We start from the raw sequence: 21,433 nt of genomic DNA, 5'->3' as shown, positions 1-21,433 counted from the left end.
CAAGTGGATATTCACAATAAAGTATCATGCTGATGGAACCATTAAGAGATACAAAGCTCGTCTTGTCGCAAAAGGGTACACTCAGACATATGGGATTGACTACTCAGAGACCTTCTCCCCTTTTGCTAAGATCAACACCATCAGAGTTCTATTCTCGATAGCTGCAAATAAAGATTGGCCATTATACCAGTTTGACGTGAAAAATGCCTTCCTCCACGATGAGATTGAAGAAGAAGTGTATATGCATGCTCCACTTGGGTTCTCTGATAAATTTGCACCAGGAGAAGGATGTAGACTCAAGAGAGCTTTGCATTGCTTAAAACATTCCCCAAGGGCTTGGTTTGGCGGGTTCACCGTAGCCATGAAAAAGTTCAGCTATGAGCAAAGTAATTATGATCACACATTGTTCTTGTAGAAAGGAAACAATCAGATTACATGCTTAACTATCTATGTCGATGATATGGTCATAATTGGGAACAATGAAGAAGAAATTAGTGATCTCAAGAATAAGTTATTCATGGAGTTTAAAATGAAGGATCTAGAGAATTTGAAATATTTCTTTGGGATTGGGGTGTTTCGGTTGAGAAAGGGGATCCTCATTAATCAGAAGAAATACATCCTAGATCTTCTAGCTGAAACTGGGAAGCTATCAAGTACTGAGGCAGAGTTCAGAGGTGTGGCCAAAGAGATAATAGAGATACTATGGCTCAAGAAACTCTTATGTGAATTGAACTTCCCACCAACAGAAACATGCAAACTATTTTGGACAACCAGACAACTATCAATATCTCAGAAAACCTGGTTCAACATGATCGAACAAAACATGTGGAGATAGACAGACACTTCATAAAGGAGAAACTCGAGAAGAAAATTATCAATATCCCACATGTGAAATCTGAAGATCAACTAGCCGACATTCTCACAAAAGCCGTTACAACCGAAGTCTTTGAAAATACTTTATCCAAGTTAGGCATCGGAAATCCTATGACCTAACTTGAGGGGGAGTGTAGGAATATATATATATATATATATATATATATATATATATATATATATATATATATATATATATATATATATATATATTATTTTGTTCTTTAGTTATTTTTTGTAAATTAGGTAGTAGATCATTTTGTAATTATTGTCAATTTATTTTGTTTTCTTTTTTGCTTGCTTTGTTTGTGTATAAATTGAGATGTAAACAGCATTAGAGAAATCAATACAAACAGAATATTCAAAATCCAAACACTTTTATTTCCTCATTATTAATTTCTTCAAGTATCAATCCTAATAAATGAGGTCGACTATATAAGCCAAGATAAATCAACAAATTATCATATGTAAGAAGGATTTGCAAGTTTTATATATCCTCCATGTATTTTTAGTTATTTGATTACTATTCATGGTCAACGTGGGTTATAAGTTGAGGATTTTGGGTAGTTGTAGGTTTTTCTCTCTTTGAAGACTCTTCTCGAGTGAAGGGACTCTTTGACCGCACTCTCCTCTTTGGATTTGAGCTGCCGTCTTTCTTCCATTCCCAAACCTTAATCATAGTTTCTATGAGCGGAATACACTGAATAATGATGATAATATTTCCTCCATGTGAAATATATGTTTCGCCTTTTTATTCATACGGCCTCCCAAGTTTTAACTGATTTTGAGGCTCCACCAATATAACAATCAATCAGTTCATAAAAAACCTTCCCCTAATCTGTATCAACAACTAACATACTCCATACAGCCTTCCAACAGATTTTGAAGCACCACTAACTAAACATACCCCTACGACACGTTTGATAATCGGTAATAAATTGTTAGAATGATAATGAAAAGTTAATGTGATTTTGAAAGATTTTATTATATTGTAAACAAACTTTATTACAATATATTACCATTTAAACATGTGTCATTAAATACTAATGAAAAATTGTCAACAAATTTTTTATTTTATGATTATCAAACTTTCATTACCGTGAAAATGACATTATACATCTCATCAATACTTACACTAAAAATTCATTTTCGTTACTACCAATTAGTACCATTAATCAAATTCTTCGTTAGAATCTTAGAATCCTAAACTGCCGGACCAAGTACTAAATCTACCCCTAGAGTGTAGAAATCCACAATCAAAGGACTTTAAGAGTCATTCATGAAGATGGACATTCTAACTCTAGAGCACACTATCTCAATTGTAAGTTGTAGGCAATACTAGAAATCTTCAGAATCCAATTATCTAGTAATCACTATCCTAATGCAACTGGCTTTCTCTAACATCTCATCATGATTTGTGATACATTAGTAACAAAAACAATCTTCCATGCTCCAACAATGGCAACTATGCCTTATCATAAACTCAACCAGCTTAAGAGATACTAAAAATTAAAACCATTAGGCTACAACAACAAAAATGATGACAGTCATTTGCATTGAAGTACCATTAAAACATCAAACCCAGAACTATACAGATACATTAAACTGGATGCCTCTTTCTAAGGAGCATCAAAATGGGTGCTAATTTTACAACCCCCTACGTTCCAAAAATCGTCAACCTGTTTGATAGATTTTGTATAAAATACATAATCGAAGATTCGGAAGAATTCAGATTCAAATCAAAGCATTATTTTCCCAATAGCAAGAAACCAGATATTAATTTCATTTAAAAGAACAGAATTGACAGGCACAAAAAAACAAATTCACCAAGAAAATGAGAATCATTTTCATTGAATATATCAAGAACAGTTCATTTGCAACAACTAAACAACTTAGTAACAGACAAGATCCATAACTACATACTATAAGATCCAATACCCAATAAACTCTAACCCTAAAATCACAATTCACAATGAATTACGCCCTCTCACCACGAATCCTCCTAGCAAGCTGGATATCCTTAGGCATAATAGTAACTCTCTTAGCGTGGATGGCGCAGAGGTTAGTATCCTCAAAAAGACCAACCAAGTAAGCCTCTGCAGCCTCTTGAAGAGCAGCAACAGCGGAACTCTGGAAACGAAGATCCGTCTTGAAATCTTGAGCAATTTCTCTAACAAGCCTCTGGAATGGAAGCTTCCTAATAAGAAGCTCAGTACTCTTCTGGTATTTCCTGATCTCACGAAGAGCAACAGTTCCAGGTCTGAATCTGTGTGGCTTCTTCACTCCACCAGTAGCTGGGGCAGATTTTCTGGCGGCTTTGGTGGCCAATTGCTTTCTCGGAGCTTTTCCTCCGGTGGATTTTCTGGCTGTCTGCTTTGTACGAGCCATAGTTGAAGATAAAAAAGCTTTGGGTTGAAATGGAGAAATTTGAGAGGGAGAATGAATGATTCGGAAAATTAGAGCGAAAGAGGCGGGGTGAACTAAATTGGAAGAAGATGGAGTTTATATTGGGAAAGGGAAATGGAAAATTGTTCAGCGAGTGAAGAACGGGATCTGAACCGTTGATTTACAGGTTTAATCAAAGGTCGAAACTAGCTTTAAAGAGGTTTGCACGGATCGTGAAATATAGGATTGCTTACGTGTTAAGAACTCCCCGCTTTACCTGTCGATTTGAATTTTGCCAAAATCCTTTGATGTTAACTCTATGCAATATTTTTATAAAATTTCCCCCTAAATGTTATGGTGATATTATTTGGTTTTTGACAAATTTTTTATTACATATCATATTATCGTAAAACAATTTGATATAGATAAACTCAATATTTGGTAAAAAAAATTTTAAAAAAATAGTTTTGCATCAACTTGATTCATATAAAAATACAAATATTAAATGGGCTAATTGTAATGACTGATCTCATGATGAAACAGCAAGTTATTAGTTCTTTTATTTTGTATTTTATATTAAAATAATTTAATAATTATTTGGAAAAATTACGAGAAACAATATAACTTGGTTTTTTTTCCTACAATAATACTAATTTTTAATTAACCATAAATAATATTTAACTTAAAAAGTTGGTTCCATAAAATATTCATAATATTTTAAAAATCAAATTATAAAAGATTATATAAGAAAAAATTAATAAATTAACTAATAAACTAAAGTTGGTTAGAAATCCTAAATTCATGTTATTCATGATAAATCATAAGTTGTTATTATTATAAAGAAATTAACACATAATTATACTACCTCCTATTCAGCTGAATTGTCCCATTTTTTTTTTGGCACTATTCACTTATCACTCTGAATTTGTATTTTACTCTTAATCTATAAGTTAAAACATAGTCATATGAGATCTTGTTTGATTTGTCTCAATACAAGGATTATTAATATCAACTTTTTATAATTTTTAATTAAGCATAATTTGAGATATTAAGAGTTAAAATGTTGCCTCGGCAAGTGTGAAAAGTCAAATGGGACAGTTCAGCTGAATAGGAGGGAGTATTATTTACAGTAATTTTTTCTAATTATTTTTAAATAAATTTATGTATAACCTCATTGATAATTATGTGAAATAATGTTATAACCTCATTGATAATTATGTGAAATAATGTTATGAGAGACTATATCTTTATAAAATTATCTTAAAATAAAAGATTTCATATATTCATAATTATATTATTTGAGTTATATAGCCCGTACATAAAAATATCTCACAAAAAAAACCATCTCTTACTTACTAGTTATATATTTCGAGTTCTAATAAGTTATTAATACACAATGCACAATATAAGTAATGCCAGAAAATGCATCAATGGTTATTAATTTATACTTTGTTTTATAAGCTACGAACAATAATCAAATTTTGCATTTTAATTCTCATAATTGAAATGCCAACAAAACAACAAACCCAGAACTACAGATACATTAAAATGGATGCTTCTTTTTAAGGTGCATCAAAATGGATGCTAATTTCACAAACCTTAACATTCAAGAATGCGTCAATGTGTTTATTGGATTCTGTATAATATACAATATCAAGATAGATTTGGAAGAAGAATTCAGATTCAAATCAAAGCATTAGCCTACCAATAGCAAGAATCCAGATACTAATTTCATTGAAAAGAATTGACGATCAACAAAAACGAACAAATTCACTTAGAAAACGAACCATTTTCATTGATTATATCGACAATATTGCTTTAATAACCACTAAACAACGTAGTGATTAGTGACAAACAAGAACCACAATTACATACCATAGGATCCAATACCTACTAAAACCTAACCCTAAGATCACGATAAATCCCAAATTAAGCCCTCTCACCACGAATCCTCCTAGCAAGCTGGATATCCTTAGGCATAATAGTAACTCTCTTAGCGTGAATGGCGCAGAGGTTAGTATCTTCAAAGAGACCAACCAAATAAGCCTCAGCAGCCTCTTGAAGAGCAGCAACAGCGGAACTCTGGAAACGAAGATCCGTCTTGAAATCTTGAGCAATTTCTCTAACAAGCCTCTGGAATGGAAGCTTCCTGATGAGAAGCTCAGTACTCTTCTGGTATTTCCTGATCTCACGAAGAGCAACAGTTCCAGGCCTAAATCTGTGTGGCTTCTTCACTCCACCGGTGGCTGGGGCAGATTTTCTGGCGGCTTTGGTGGCCAATTGCTTTCTTGGAGCTTTTCCTCCGGTGGATTTTCTGGCAGTTTGCTTTGTACGAGCCATTGTTAAAGAGAGAAAAGCTTTGGGTTGAAAATGGAGAAATTTGAGAGGGAGAATGAAAGATTTGGGAAATTAAAAGCGAAAGAAGTGGGTTATAATGAATTGTTGGAAGATGGGGTTTATATATAGGGAAAGGAAAACGGAAAATTAATAAGCGAGTGAAAGACGAGTTCTAGACCGTTGATATAAAAGTTTAAATCGAAGGTTGAGGTTTGCTTTAAGGGGTTCGCACGGACTATGGAATTTAGATTGCTTACATGGCAATAGCTTCCCGCTTTACCAATTGTCTATTGATTTGAATTTTGCCAAAAGCCTTTGATGTTCTATTTAATTTTCCCTCTAAAATGATGTGACGTCACGTTGTATTGTAATTTTCTTATTTTGTGTATTTTGTAAAAATATATTTCAAGTTATTTACAATATTAGTAATATTTGTATTTAGGCATGGCCACGGTCCGGGTTGGTCCGGTTCCATTTGGAACCTGTCGCGAACGGTTCCGGTTCCAAACGGTTCCTTGGCGGTTCATGAGGCGGTTTCTGCGGTTCCAACTCACGGGACGGGCGGGTCGGACCATCGGTTCCATTTTTATTTTTTCTTTAAATATTTATATAATAAAAAAATACTATAATATTGCGGACGTACCTTTGATGATTACTTGATTATTAGCGAAATTCATTGCATGTCAAGTTGTCATCATTATTGAAATATTTACTAAAAATAATGAAAAAAATAAATTAATAACAAACGAATCAATGATAATGTCGATAAAGATGATTAATAAAAAAAAGGGAGAAAATAGACTTGAACCTAGTACCCAAAGGAATACTAAGCTGCCTACGTATCCCGAAGGAATCAAAGCCCACGTAGTTCTTTGTCATACCTTTTATTTATAGTTGTTGAATGTTGATTTATCGTTGTCGGATTGATCCTATTCGTCTTCGTCATCATCATGTGGTTGGTTAGATGCTTCCGCTGACTCTCCTCCTGACGATGATGCAGATGTATCTATCATCATCGTCGTCTTGATCATCATCATTCCTTAGTCCTTGTGTTCGAATCTCCGCTTGATCCCAATCTTTCTTGCAAACACATATTTGAATACTCTGTGGAGCAAGACGAGATCTCTTTTCGTCCAAAACTCTTCTACTTGCACTAAAAGCAGACTCCGACGCAATTGTTGACGCGGGAATTGCAAGGATATCCTTTGCAATTCTCGATAAAATGGGAAATTTTACAGATTTTTCTTTCCACCACTCTAAAATATTATAACTACCTTGGTCTATTTCAAAGTGGTGTTTAAGATAACTATCTAGTTCTAAATATGAGGCCGAGGAAGAAGATGATCCTACAAAACTATCATCTTGACTCATTATATTAGCTATTACCGAATTATAGTAAGAGGAACGTGCCGAAACGCTAGCATGCCTAGACGTATCGCGTTTTGGGTTATACACACTAGCGTAATAATCATAGAGTTCTGCTAAATATTTTTTACATGTTCCTACATAATTATGTACATCAGTAGGCGGGCGATCTAACGATTGCTAGTAAAATCCTATTACTTTAGTAAGGACCTCAGTTTTAAAACATGGGTCCAAAATGGTTGCGATTCCATAAATATAAGGAAATTCGGTAAAATATGCCTTCCATTTTTCCATCATATCTGCAAGAATCGGCTTCAAATATGGGTTAGTATCATCATGCGTATATTTAAGGAGATGATAAAAAATAGTAACACACTCACTTATTACTAAGTGAACGTTCGATTCATAAACATATGAAAAAATCTTAGTCGCGTAGTCATACGCTTCTAATATGTTATGTACACCTATAGCTAATTCCCAAGTGTCATCAGCTATGTAACTATCTGTACACTCACTATATAGTTGTGTTATAACTGGACGATAAGCAATCGCCTTTCTTAATAAATCGTTGGTTGAGCCCCAACGTGTAGGAGTATCCAATGACCAATACACTTTTTTAAGTTGATATTGGTAACATAATTGTTTGTATCGTCTCTTTATCTTTCCAATCCTAAGCCACTTCACTATATCCCTAATTGGTTCTAATAAATCGCTTAATTGTTTTATGCCAGCTTGGCAAGATAAGTTAACTATATGCGCACAACAACGTATGTGTAATAAGCTACCCCCAAGGATAAAACTAAATGCAGGTTCGTTATACAAAAGTTCTAGACATTTAATGTTCGCGGTTGCATTGTCTCAAAAGCAATTATTCTTTTTTGAATAATCCAATTTTGATCTATCCAATGTGCTGTTACACACATATAAGATTCTAAATGTGGGGGAGCAGACCAAATGTCAGTTGTTATGCTAACCCTACCATTAAAAGATTTAAACATTTCAACTAATTCATAGCGCATTGATTCATATAATTTAATTGTGCGTCTTTTAAGAGTGCTCCTAGAGATTGCTCTATATTGTGGTTGCATAGTTTTTCTAGCGTAACGCTCGTATGCCCTACTTTCACCGTGGTTAAAAGGCAATTCATCACAAATTACATACCTAGAAAATTCATCAATCATATCATTACGATTATATCTAAAAGGCATACCTGTGCTGGGAATGTCCCACTGTGTCTGTCGGCTTCCAGTTCCACTTGTGGTCCCGCTGCCGCTTGCTGCATGAGTTTCTTTTGTGATTCCATGCTTCTTTGCCAAATGTTTGTTAAAAGATCACGTACCACCACCTAACACGTATTCACAAAACACAATAAATAAATTTTTATAAAATATGAATATATAATGTATGTATAAAAAACTTAAAAAGTATTTATCTCTGGCAAAATTGTATGCAACTAAGGGCTTTACTCCTTGACTTTCACAAATTTGACAAGTGCATAAGAAAATATCTGGATTCTCGATTGGTTCTTTTGTGAAATACGACCACACATGTGAAACAGCTCTACCACTAGGAGGTGGCATTGCCGGAAAAGGTTGTCTTACTGGTTCATCTTCATCTAAATAAATAATTTAAAATTATAAACTATAATTAAATAAATAAATAATTTAAAATTTAATTAATTTGAAGAATAAAATTATAAAACTAACCGATAGTTTGGAAATTGACTCGTTTACCACGAGCTTGTCTTTGTTGTTGTTGTTCTTCATGTGATCTTGTTGATGACCGTCGAGTTATATGTATCCCAATAGGGGTCGTTGGTTCCTCTTCTTGTTGTTCTTCTTCATCAATTTGTATTTCTCTTTCCACTTCTTCTGCATAATTATGTAATTCTGGGTCGTACCCTTCTGGATAATTTGGTTCATAATTATAATTACTAATGGAAGGTGTTGTTGATACCGACGGAGTATAAGTGGTCTTTCTTTTGGAGGAGCTGAAATCTCCCAATGATTTTGCCACTTTAGTAACTTTTTTTGAGGCTTTTTTAAAAAATGAAGACATGATTGATAATATTGAAATAATAATAGAATTAAGAAATAAATAAATAATTAATAGACTAATTATGTAATTAACTAAATTAAAAAATAATTAAAAGACTAATTATGTAATTAAGAGAATAATTGCGTAATTAAAGAATTAAGTAGAGAGAGTAGGAGAAGAGATGAGTTGTGAATGAAAATGATTGAAAGTGATGAGTATTTATAGGGGAAATTCCAACGGCTCTCTAACGGTCACATAACGGCTAGTTTTGGCGGTTCCGGTTCCATGGAACCGTTGAGCCGGTTCACCCGGACCGGTTCCGATTCCAAACCGCGGTTTTTTAGATCCGGTCCATGAAGTATTTTTCCGGCGGTTTCACGGTTCCGGGTAACCCGCCCCGTGGCCATGCCTATTTGTATTATTCATTTATTATTTTTAATTCGTATTTAATTCTTAATGTATGAATTAAAATATAGTCATGTGAGATCTTATTTAATTTATCTCGATGCAAAGATTATTAATATTAAATTTTTATAATTTTTTATTATGCATATTCTACGTAAAAAAACAAACATTGCAAATAAGTTGAATGGGGAAAAAATATTTTTTAATAGCAGTAGTTTTTTATATAAAAATATTTTTTAATAGTTATTCTAAATAAAATTTATCTATTAGTATTCATATTGATAATTTATTTATTTTTATTTAGATTGATAATTTAATAAAGATCACAAGTATGATTTGTGCATTAGTTATCTTTTAAGACTCTGATTTTGTGCGTGACGGTGTTTTTTCACAATGGTAATCCTATGAAGTTGAAAATAGTTTGATAATTAATACACAAAGCACATTATATACGTAATACCAACGACTTTAATCCAATATTATAATGATACTTCATACATGAAAAAAATCAAAATACTGTGATTGAACAATCTGAATAAATTATGAGAAAATTGTTTAATAAGTTAGTTAGCAATTTCTAAATAGATTTTGTTAGGTATGTAATTATTCATTGATTATGATTAAACGCTTAAAATAAGAAGGATAAAAATTAATATCTACAACTTTATTTTTTATCAATGATCATTACAACTTATAAGTTTTCAAATTTTTATACTGTGCGTATGTGTTTTCAAGAGGACTTGAATCAGTTTATAATTTTTAGGAAAAATTGTTAGGAAATACCTAGAATAACACCTTTTTTTGTGAAAAACTACCTAGAACATTTTTTTTTGTCAAAAAATACCTAGAAAATTTGGTTTGTTTGTGAATTACTACCTACTGACGGAAAATATCTAACTCTGTTAGATTTAATATTTAAAAAAAAATAAATTGTTACTTACCTTCTTAAAAGCTACGTGAGTCTTCAATGTCTTCTAAACTTTCATTTGTTTTCTTTCTAGGAACCCAACTCAAACCCAGTAGCATATTCTTCTGCCCAATTCTTTTAGGGCTTCTTCACAGCACTAATATCCTTCGAAACAGCGAGCTTCATTTTGCACAGTGATTCCTTCTTCATTCTTCTCCATTCTCATAGTCCATTAATCTTCTTTTTCATATAAGTTTTAATTTGTCTCAAGCTTTTGACTTACTATATTTAAGTTGGATAATGAAGAGTATTAATGTTAGAATATTTCATGGGGGTTTTTTTGTTACTAAAGAACAAAATACAATGTATGAAGGGGGTGGGGCAAAATTAGTGACTAATGTTGATGAAATTGCTTACTTTGAGATTGTTGATTGGATTAAAAATGATTGTGGATGTCAAGATGTTGGTAGAAATTTTTTTAGAAACACTAATTGTAGTTTGTTCAATGATAGGAAAGAGATAATTGATGATAGTCAAATCAGTAATTTTTTGAAGTTTCCTGAAAAGGATGGATGGTATAATCTTTATGTAATACATGGAGGGACTGATTTGGGGGAGAAAGAATTGGTTAATGTTGAGGTGGACAATGCCTTAGAAAGTAGAGTTTGTAGGATTAATGGACCACATAAGAAGGATAAGAGGCCCAAATTGAAGGTGATTTCTTCAAAAAAAAAATGTTTTGATAAGAAACAAGAAGCTTTAAGGATTGAGTCTAATGTTGAAGAAAATGATAGTGATGTTGATAGTGATAGTGATGTCGAGCTAGGTGATGGAGATTATGAAGACGGTAATGTTGATGATCTTTTTGTTGAGAACATTGATATTAGGTTCGAAGAAGGAGCTCCAAGAATTGAGTCTGATGTTGTGGATGTATTGAATCAAGAGCTTGCGGATAAGGAAGCTAGGAACAATTATCAGGATACTGACGACGAATTGGTTGAGTCGGATGTTGAATTAATAGCTTGGATGGATCTGATGACGAGAAGGAAAAGCATATCCAGTATTCAATCCTGATGTTGACTTTAAGGGTAAGATAAACCTTTCTTTAAGATTAAAAATTCCTTCTAATAATGTGTTTAAAAAGGCTTTAAGGCACCATGCTATTGAAAATTGATACAATTACTATTACTTGCACAATGGTGGTAAAAGGGTGAGTGTTTATTGCTTAAATAAGTGTGGTTGTAAAAGAGTGAAAGGAAAGTTTAAAAAATGCTCTTGTACACAAAAAAATAAAAGCACATTTAAGATTTATGCTGTGAAATTGAGGGAAGAGGAGACTTTTCAGATTAAAACTTATAGACCTGAGCATACTTGTGGACACCAACATGAAAACAACAAAGTTACTGCTTTGTATTTGGCTTAAAAGTATTTAGAAGACTGGAGAGAAAATTCGGGTTGGGATTTAAATGCTTTCATAAAAAGAGTAAATAGGGAGTGTGGATATGAAGTGAAATATCACAAGTGCTATAACGCAAAAAAAATTGCCATGAGGATGATTTATGAGGATGCAAACGAGGAGTAAAGTAGGGTTTGGGATTATGCTGAAGCTATAAGAAAGTTTAATCTAGGTAGTACAGCAATAGTGAAAATGCATTGGGATAGAGTCCCTCCCTCCTTTATTTCAAATGATGTATATATGTTTAAAAGCTTGTAAGGAGGGTTTTGTGGCTGGGTGTCGACGTATCATTGGGACTGACAAGCACATTTAAAAGGGCCATATTCTGGAATATTGCTGACTGCAGTAGCTAAGGATGGGAATAACAACATATTTCCCATAGCGTGGGCTGTGGTTGAAACAGAGAGTGCAGATACTTGGACATGGTTCTTAGCGCTTCTAGTTGACGACATCAACTCAGTGACAGATAAGGATACTGAAATTACATTCATGAGTGACAGACAAAAGGTATCACCTTTTCTTTTAACATATAAACTAGATATATATTATCATGGAACATAATTTTCACTCAAAACTGTTTATGCGCAGGGTTTGATAGATGCATTGAAAAATGTTGTCCCACAGGCAGAAGTTAGATTTTGTTGTAGACATATATGGGCAAACTTTAAAAAGCAATTTTCCGGAGAGCTATTTAGGCATTTATTTTGGAAGGCGGCTAGAGCTACAACTAGTGTAAGTATCATTTCCAAATATAATTGATTATTTTGTTGTGCTCATATAATGATATATTTATTTTGTTATGCAGTATCATTTCTAACAACATATGACTGCAATTAAAGACATATCAATAGAGGCGTACGAGTACTTAGCTGCCATTCCAAGTGCCCACTGGTCCAGACATCCGTTTTCAACAAAGAGTAAGTCTGGAATGTTACTGAACAATTGTTGTGAATCCTTTAACAATGTGTTGAGAGAGGCTAGGGGAAATCCTATAATTTCATTAATGGAATGGATTAGAAGATATGTCATGCAAAGGTGTGCAGCAAAAAGGGAAGGCGTGAGTAGGTTTGATGGAGTTGTGATGCCTTCTATAGTTAAAATGATTCAGAACTTGAGTAGGAATGTCATGGGTTTAAGGGTGATACCGGTTGATGTGTATGAATTTGAAGTGGATGAAGATGATGAAACATACGTGGTTAACCTACAAACTATGAAATGCACTTGATACAAGTGGAATTTGTTGGGAATACCGTGTACACATGCAATGGCTTATATCTCGAGAAGGACATTAGATTTTGTTCCTTATGTCAATGAAGCATATTATGTAAGTACATATTTAAGAACATATTCTCCAGTATTTCATGGTATGCCAGGACATAAATAATGGCCATCAAGTACATTAGCCAAACCTCTTCCTCCACCTTTTAGAAATATGCCAGGAAGGCCGTCAAAGAAGAAAAGAAAGCCAGAAGCTGATGATGGTAGGGATCGTAAGAAGAAAAAGGAGAGTTTGGTTAGTAGGGGAAAGAAGAATAAATGTGCGAATTGTGGTAATTTTGGTCATTACAAGAAGACTTGCAAGAACCACCCAAGCCTACTACAAGCGCACCGAAGGCCAAGGTAGGTAGACCAAGTAAAAATGCAAGCATTGGCTCCGCAAGAAACACAACTACTAGGTCTGAAAGGAATCAATGTAGGCTTTCTCTCATTTCCAGTCAACAATCAAGCATTTCCAATCATGTTTGCGATTAAAAGTTTCTATGAATATTATGTATGAACACTATGGTATTTTGTATTAGGTTAGTAGTTTCTATGAACAATATGATATTTTGTATTATGTTAGAAGTTTCTACGAACATTTTGTATCAACTTTGTATTAAGTTAAATTACACTACATTCATAAAATTACAACTAATAAAAAAACCAATTACAATTCCAAAACCTAAATACTTTATCCTTCTTGCCAACCTTCCAAGAGTCAAAGTAGATTTTCTTTCAATTTTTAGCTTCTTTTTTGTCTTCTCAAGTTCTTCATTGAGCCTTTTAATTTCATTCTCTAAAACAAATATTTTAGAACTCATAATCTTTGCTTCCATAATCAATTTATCTTTTTCATCAATAAGTTTCAATGCAACCTCTTTTTGCCACTTAACCACATCTTCATCAATCCATTTGAATTTCTTGCATCCCCTCCATTTGCTATTTGGGTCATAGTTTTTACAAACAATGAATCTTCTTCCAAGATTTTCTCTTGTCCATGAAACCCTCTTTGCACATGAAACACCACAAAAACATAAATCCCCATTCTAATTACTTGTAGATGAAGACCCCATATGCAATTTTTCTATCAAGAGTAGAATTATGAACCTGAGGAAGATGAATTTTCAAAGAATCAAATTGATTGATTGTGATTAGGATGATAAAATTGTAACCCTAACTCTAGCAAATTGGGTTTTTTTTTTTTTTTTTTTTGAGATATAGCAAATGAAAGTTTAGAAACCAAATGAAAGTTTAGAAAGGGTTTGAGTTGGGTTTCCTGCAAAGAAACCAAATGAAAGTTTAGGAGACATTGAAGGCTCATGTGGCTTTTAAGAAGATAAGTAACAATTTAATTTTTTTTTTAAATATTAAATCTAACAGAGTTAGATATTTTCCGTCAGTATGTAGTAATTCACAAATAAACCAAAATTTCTAGGTATTTTTTGACAAAAAAAAAATGTTCTAGGTAGTTTTTCACAAAAAAGATGTTTTTTTAGGTATTTTCTAACAATTTTTCCTAATTTTTATAAAAATCAGTTTAGTAGTTACTTAAAATACACACATACTTTTTCGTTTTGAGATATAATCCCTTCTTTTTTAAAGTTAAACTCTAACTTGTATTCCCTCCACACCAATATAAATGTCCCATTTGCTTGGGCACGAATATTAAGAGTGGTGTGGGGTCCATTAAAAAGGTGGTAGTTGGGTAAGTAGTGAAGGGTAATTAGTGAAGGGTAAGTAGTGAAGGGTAGTTAGGTAAGTAAGGTATATGAGGGTATATTCGTAATTACTTGTGTGAACTAAGGATATTTAGATAAAAAAAGATTGACGGAAATAGAAATGTGACAATTGATATTATTTTACCAAATAAGGAAATGTGACAATTATATTGGTGTGGTGGGAGTATTAATTTAAGTCAAGATTCAACAAAGCTTGTAGGCTTGGTGGGAAAGTTAAGCAGCCATACAAATTTTTTTCACGGCGGTATCGATATCTTATCCAACAATCATATATGCTACAATATTACCATGTCTACAAAGAAAGATACATTTCAAAATTGCAAAACAAGAACTAAGCTCAATTATATCATCTAAAACGAGGTGAAAGTAGGTTGCACCAACTCCCTTCACAACAATAGCATTAATCACAGTTTTGGACAAAAATAACCTTATTTATCCATATTTTAATATTTTAATAATATTTTTGGTCCCCATATATTGTCCAATAACTTAATTTTAACATTTTTGTATTCTTTATGGCCCCATAATTTTTATTAGTTGTGATCCCTATATTTTTTCCACTAACTTTCTTTTAATATTTTTTTAATATTTATGGTTCCCATTTTTTCTCCATCAAATGTGTTATTTAATAAAATAATATATTCACTATCTAAAAGATTTTATTTTTCTTAATTCACATGAACATTATTTGTAAGAACTTCATTAAACAACGGAAGGAGTATTACACAAAGATTAATAAATTATAGAAATATTAAAATAGTATGGATGATATTAAAAAAATATTAAAAATGTATTAATGCGTATAAAAGATAGTGATAACACACTTAAATCAAAAGGAAAATGTAATAAAGAGAATGACGGAAAAGGAAACAATGACAATAAGAGGGAGATTTCATAAGATTTTTATCTATGAAATTGAAAGGAGAGGTATTAACCTCACTCAATGATCATAAAATGAAGTTTGAGTGAAGGTTTGTGTTGTGTCAATGTGTAGGAATCAAATATGTAATTATGAGTAATGAATAACAATAATAAAGAAATAATAAAGACAAAAATTTTAAGATTGTTCACCAATTTTGGGCTACATCCACCAACTAGCTTAGGATTATATGATATGTTTAAAGGAAAGTTACAAGCTTAAAAAAATTACAATGGATAATTAGTGTAAAGGAAGAGAGAGCTAATTAGAAATTATATGATAGAGCTTTATTTTTATATTATTTTATTATCTTTATTTTCTTTTTATTAAAGTTTTTTTTCGCTAAATATTACCATCTTCTACTTTTATTACTATATATGTATATTATTATTATTATTATTATTACTACGAAATATTATTATTATTATTATTATTATTATTATTATTATTTTTATTTTAATTATTAGTTTTAATATTATTAGTATTAGAATCAAGAAAGAGGGAAAGTATTAAAGCAGAAAATGAAACAGCAGCACTCGCGACCCGCGACCTGAGCGCCCCAACTTTATATGATTTGAAACTTGCCGCCTTCACTTTTGGGATACGATTGGATAAAAGAAGCAGCATCGTTGACGAAGAAATGACAACAATCAGAGTAATGATTTATTCATTTATCCTCTTATGCAAGTAAACTTTTGTAAACAAATATAAAAGGGATGGATTGTAATAGTTTAGGAGTAGTTTTTTGCAATCAAGAAACTTTAGTTGAATTTGTATTAGGGTTGTAAATTGGAAAAATCTTTAAAACTCATTCTTCCTCATGCTTTTGTTGGAGATGGCCATTGTTGGTTAAGGTACTCATCTCGAGGAAAGTTAGTGTCCTCTGTTGTCATTAATTGTAATTTGTAAGTCTTTCTCTTTTATTAATACAATTATCTTTGATAATCTCTTTGCTTTTGAATATGAATTGAATTGGGTTAATTGGAATGCTTAGATGCAAATAGGTTTTCTAATTGCTTATTCACATGCTATTGCATTGGATTGCTTTGTTTAATTTGATTGTGGTAGCAACTTAAACAATTTATAAGACTTGCTTTAGTTTATAAGTTGTTTAAGAAGGATCATCATTTTGGTTAATTGTAAGTTTGCTTTAGTTTACAACTTCTGAAGTTTGTTGAATTGTTATAATGTATACTTGAAGTTTTTCATTTATGCAATTATAATCAAGATAAGGATGCTTTTCTTTTCAATAGACTAGTTGGTTGTGTTGATTTGAAAAGATTGGAAATTAATGTATGAATTTAGAATACTAACAAGTACTCAAGAATAGGTTTCACTTACTTACGATCTCATAATCTTTATTAGTTGTTCTTAATTTAAAACAAGTTTGCTCCTCACTACACTTACCCCCTTATATTAGTGTTCATATCTAAGAAGATACACCTGAATTAGCTAGAGGTCCTATTTTCCCTGTGGATCGAACCTCTACTTACTATTATATTACTTAGTTGTATTGTATTTAGGAGTAATTGTAAATTACTTTGGCAAGCATAAATAACTGCAAAAATAGCTTTGTCGGTAAACATAAACAAAGAAGGTTGCTCTTATGATAGAGACTTTGGTGTACTTAATAACCTAATATTTAAGGGGTATTTATAGAGGAGCGTAAAGTAAAAAGGGGTAGCAACTGTGGCTATATAACCCACAATAGAAACAACAAAAAGAAATAAGCAGGGACCGCTTGACCCTTAGCTCGGGCGAGCAATCTGGTTGAACAGGGTTCAGCAGCATGGCAGTGTTGTTTCTTGCCTTTCCTCTTTCGTGTATGCCCACGGCCTCATATGCTCTTACACATTACATTTAGGTCTGGATGCTTGCGCTCTTAGTCTTCACATGTCAAAAATACACCATCAATAGTACAATGTACTTTTGATTGCTAGACAACCAATCACAATGTGGTACATTTTCATCTTCTATCTTAACACTAACATGCATATTAAGAATATTAATCATTTTCATAATTATTTGATGAACCAAGTCACCATATTCCTAATAGAAACTAGTTTTTTAGCTTGTGTAGAGTATTTTTTTTTTTGTTATAATTAAATTAAGACCTTAATTTATTCTTTATAGAAATTAATAAAAGATGCACATTTTAGCTGCATAAAAATGACATAATCAATAACTTTAAACTTGTAGAAGAATGGCATAAATACAGTAAACATTACTGTAACATAAAAACAAAATGGGATGCACAAAATTAGGCATAATGAGCAATTATATAATTTAGAAAGAATCAATTAATACAGTAATTTGTCTTAGTATTCATAAAATGGATACTTCTTTCTAGGGAGCATCAAATTCAAAATCAATGCTAATTTCACAACCCTTAACATTCAAGAAAACGTCAAGCATTATCTTCGCAATAGCTAGAATTCAGAAACCGATTTCATTGAAAGGAACAAATTCACTGAGAAAACGAAGCATTTTCATTGAATATATCAAGAACATTGCATCGGTAACTACTAAACAACTTAGTAACAAACAAGATCCACAATTACATACTATAATATCCAATACCTACTAAAACCTAACCAATTAAGCCCTCTCACCACGAATCCTCCTAGCAAGCTGGATATCCTTAGGCATAATAGTAACTCTCTTAGCGTGAATGGCGCAGAGGTTAGTATCCTCAAAAAGACCAACCAAGTAAGCCTCTGCAGCCTCTTGAAGAGCAGCAACAGCGGAACTCTGGAAACGAAGATCCGTCTTGAAATCTTGAGCAATTTCTCTAACAAGCCTCTGGAATGGAAGCTTCCTGATGAGAAGCTCAGTACTCTTCTGGTATTTCCTGATCTCACGAAGAGCAACAGTTCCAGGCCTAAATCTGTGTGGCTTCTTCACTCCACCGGTGGCTGGGGCAGATTTTCTGGCGGCTTTGGTGGCCAATTGCTTTCTTGGAGCTTTTCCTCCGGTGGATTTTCTGGCAGTTTGCTTTGTACGAGCCATTGTTAAGAGAGAAAAGCTTTGGGTTGAAAATGGAGAAATTTGAGAGGGAGAATGAAAGATTTGGGAAATTAGAGCGAAAGAGGAGGGATGAATTCTTTCAAGGGAGATGGAGTTTATATATTGGGAAAGGGAAATTGAAAAGGCGAGTAAAGAACGGGATCTGAACCGTTGATTTAAAGGTTTAATCGAAGGACGAGGCTTGCTTTAAAGGGGTTTGCACGGATCGTGAAATATAGATTGATTATGTGGCAATAACTTCCCGCTTACCTATTGATCAATTATTTTTGAAAAGTTATCTAGAATAATCGAACATATTCGTGATTTTTCTACAATAATTTAATCTATTAATTAACCATAAATAAATTCAACTTTAAGCGGTATTTGCCTAGAGTAAATTTTGGTAACCCGATGACCTAATTCACCAATAAAGTAAACTGAAAATTATTATAAAATTATAAAAAATATTTAAAATTTTACATAAACAATTCTAAATAATAAAAAAATTCATCAATATTTTTTGAACATTTTATTTTAATTTATTTTTTTTAAATAAAACTTGCTATAGCAAGTCATCCGGTCACCGGGTATACTCTAGGAAAGTATATCTCAAAGTTGGGATTATTCATGGTTAATCAATAAGTGGGATTATTGTAGCAACATAACAAATAGGTTGGATTATTCTAGGTAATTTTTCCTATTATTTTTAGAACTTTTAACAGAGAATGTCTTAGTAAATATCAGTTATTTATGAGGTGAATAAATCAATCTTTTGTGGTATGATTTGATAGGATGAGAGTTTTGTTGTTTTAATTTATCTTTTTAATTTATCTTTTTATTATTATTATTATTGTTTTTTTATGGTGATTTACAAATCAAACTGAATAATTAAAAATTTTTGACTTTCAATATGTAATGGTCTGAACTCTAAATATTAGTATACAAAAAATTACAAATAAAATGACGTGATGAGGTAAATGTAATTTTCTTATTGAATAATATGTACATTAAAGTATTTAAATTATGAGCTTTTGTGATTTTGATATTTAAATTTTAAAAAATTATAGCCACAATGTATTAAAGGTGGTTCATAGGAGAGGGATTATCGGGTAGATGGGATACCATAAAAGTGGTCGCTAAGAAGAACAACTGCTGAAAATTGAAAATTATTTCTCTTATTTATGAGTATGTTTGACTAGAAAGAAATTGATTCTTTATCGAATAAGTATTAGATTATGTTGAGTTGGAATGGGGAAGAATTCCCACGAAGTATTATAATAAGTTTTGTTAGTGTCACTCCACTTGGTTAGTCTCCATTAGTATGGATCGTCTGTATATGATTGTTGTATGAGGTATGACTATGCTTTGCTATTGGACGCCAACACAGATGTAATTCATCTTTACTCTCTTTAGTTGAGACGTAACCATGTGGACCTTGCAAAATTTAATATGGTGGCCTCTAGTCGCGTGTATTTTGGAGTTGATAAGTTCAATGAACTCACAGTTTGGCACTGGCACTTGGTTGTCCGATAACACATTCGATCAAGGTGGTTGCATGTGTGCCCTAAAGAAGTTATGAAACGAGAAAAGATTATTAGAGAGTACTATAGGATAATTTCTATACTGTGGTGTAGTAAGTTATTGTTATGTTTATTGACATTATTATACCATGTTGTTATTCACTGACGTGTACAATGTTAGTTATACTGACCTTGTTTTCATATTGGCGTATTGACAGTATTATCAATCTCTATATCGTGGTGTACTTACAGAGTGTTATAGGATTCATATATATATGATGCATGACATTCGGTCTTATATTGAGCAGCAAGAGAATTATAGATAGACCTAACAAGTTATATAGTCCTTTTACATCACGGATATGAGCGTTTTTTTCTTGTGGTTTGTATGTTTTAAATGGTTTTTGTTAATTCAAACTCAAGCGTTCATATTGAAACCACGAACCATGCTATACATGATGTGTTGGAAAAGTCAGCAATGACTCAATCCGTCATGATAAATAATTCAAGGCTGATTTTGCCTACATTTTATCATATTTTCGTAATTGTTATGCATTGTTTTTTGTATTTTTAGACTTTCAAACTTACAAGGGAGATGCTGCTGAATTTTATATGCAAATCTAAAAACCATCATACTTAGATTTGTTATAATTTGTTTATTTATTTTCTATATTATTTAATAACACCCGAATATCACCCCATTATTTACGAGCAAGCCACACCATTTTATCAGATCTATGCGAAGCGACCTTATTTTTATACTATGCCTGTTAGGCTGTTACCACAATTTATGACTTATTATTAAACAAAGAAAAAACGCAGATAAAAATGGAAATCTAAAAGAATTACCAATATGAAATATTGAAACTAATAAGCAATTTCTTTTAAAAAAAAAATCAAAAATAAGCTTTGAGTAAACTTAATTTTAAAAATAAATGTTTCAATGTCTGAGTCCAAGGTCAGGTATGTTCGCTGTTACTAACAACGAATAAAAAAAAGACAATGTCATAATATTGGAAGGGGCAAAAAAAAATTGAAATCATGATTGCTCGCTGTTAGTATCAACGAACAAACATATTTTTTTTTTGCCTTTTCTAATGCTTTGACATTGTCTCTCTTGTGTTCGCTGTTAGTAACAACGAATTAATGATTTTGACTAGCTATTATGTTCGGTATTAGTAACATCGAACACACATAATCTTAGGCTCAGACATAAAAATGTTT

The 21,433-nt window shown here is 32.2% G+C and overlaps 2 protein-coding genes across 2 annotated transcripts; both read right to left on the bottom strand.

Moving 5' to 3' along the window:
• Positions 1–2,695: 2,695 nt before the first annotated feature.
• Positions 2,696–5,662, bottom strand: LOC130818675 (uncharacterized). The gene is made up of 2 exons (XM_057684833.1): positions 5,191–5,662; positions 2,696–3,375 (listed from the first exon to the last, which is right to left on the bottom strand). Exons 1-2 carry the CDS (start codon positions 5,596–5,598, stop codon positions 2,851–2,853), a joined length of 933 nt encoding a protein of 310 aa, XP_057540816.1. The 5' UTR covers positions 5,599–5,662; the 3' UTR covers positions 2,696–2,850.
• A 12,492-nt stretch (positions 5,663–18,154) lies between these two features.
• LOC130817803 (histone H3.2) lies at positions 18,155–18,816 on the bottom strand. Its single transcript, XM_057683711.1, has one exon. The coding sequence runs from the start codon at positions 18,690–18,692 to the stop codon at positions 18,282–18,284; it is 411 nt and encodes a 136-aa protein (XP_057539694.1). The 5' UTR covers positions 18,693–18,816; the 3' UTR covers positions 18,155–18,281.
• Positions 18,817–21,433: the final 2,617 nt, after the last annotated feature.

This window comes from Amaranthus tricolor, chromosome 7 (genome assembly GCF_026212465.1).
Source record: "Amaranthus tricolor cultivar Red isolate AtriRed21 chromosome 7, ASM2621246v1, whole genome shotgun sequence".
NCBI lineage: Eukaryota > Viridiplantae > Streptophyta > Magnoliopsida > Caryophyllales > Amaranthaceae > Amaranthus > Amaranthus tricolor.
Note: the sequence above shows the minus strand (reverse complement) of the source record. Positions and strands in the feature narration are given on the sequence as shown.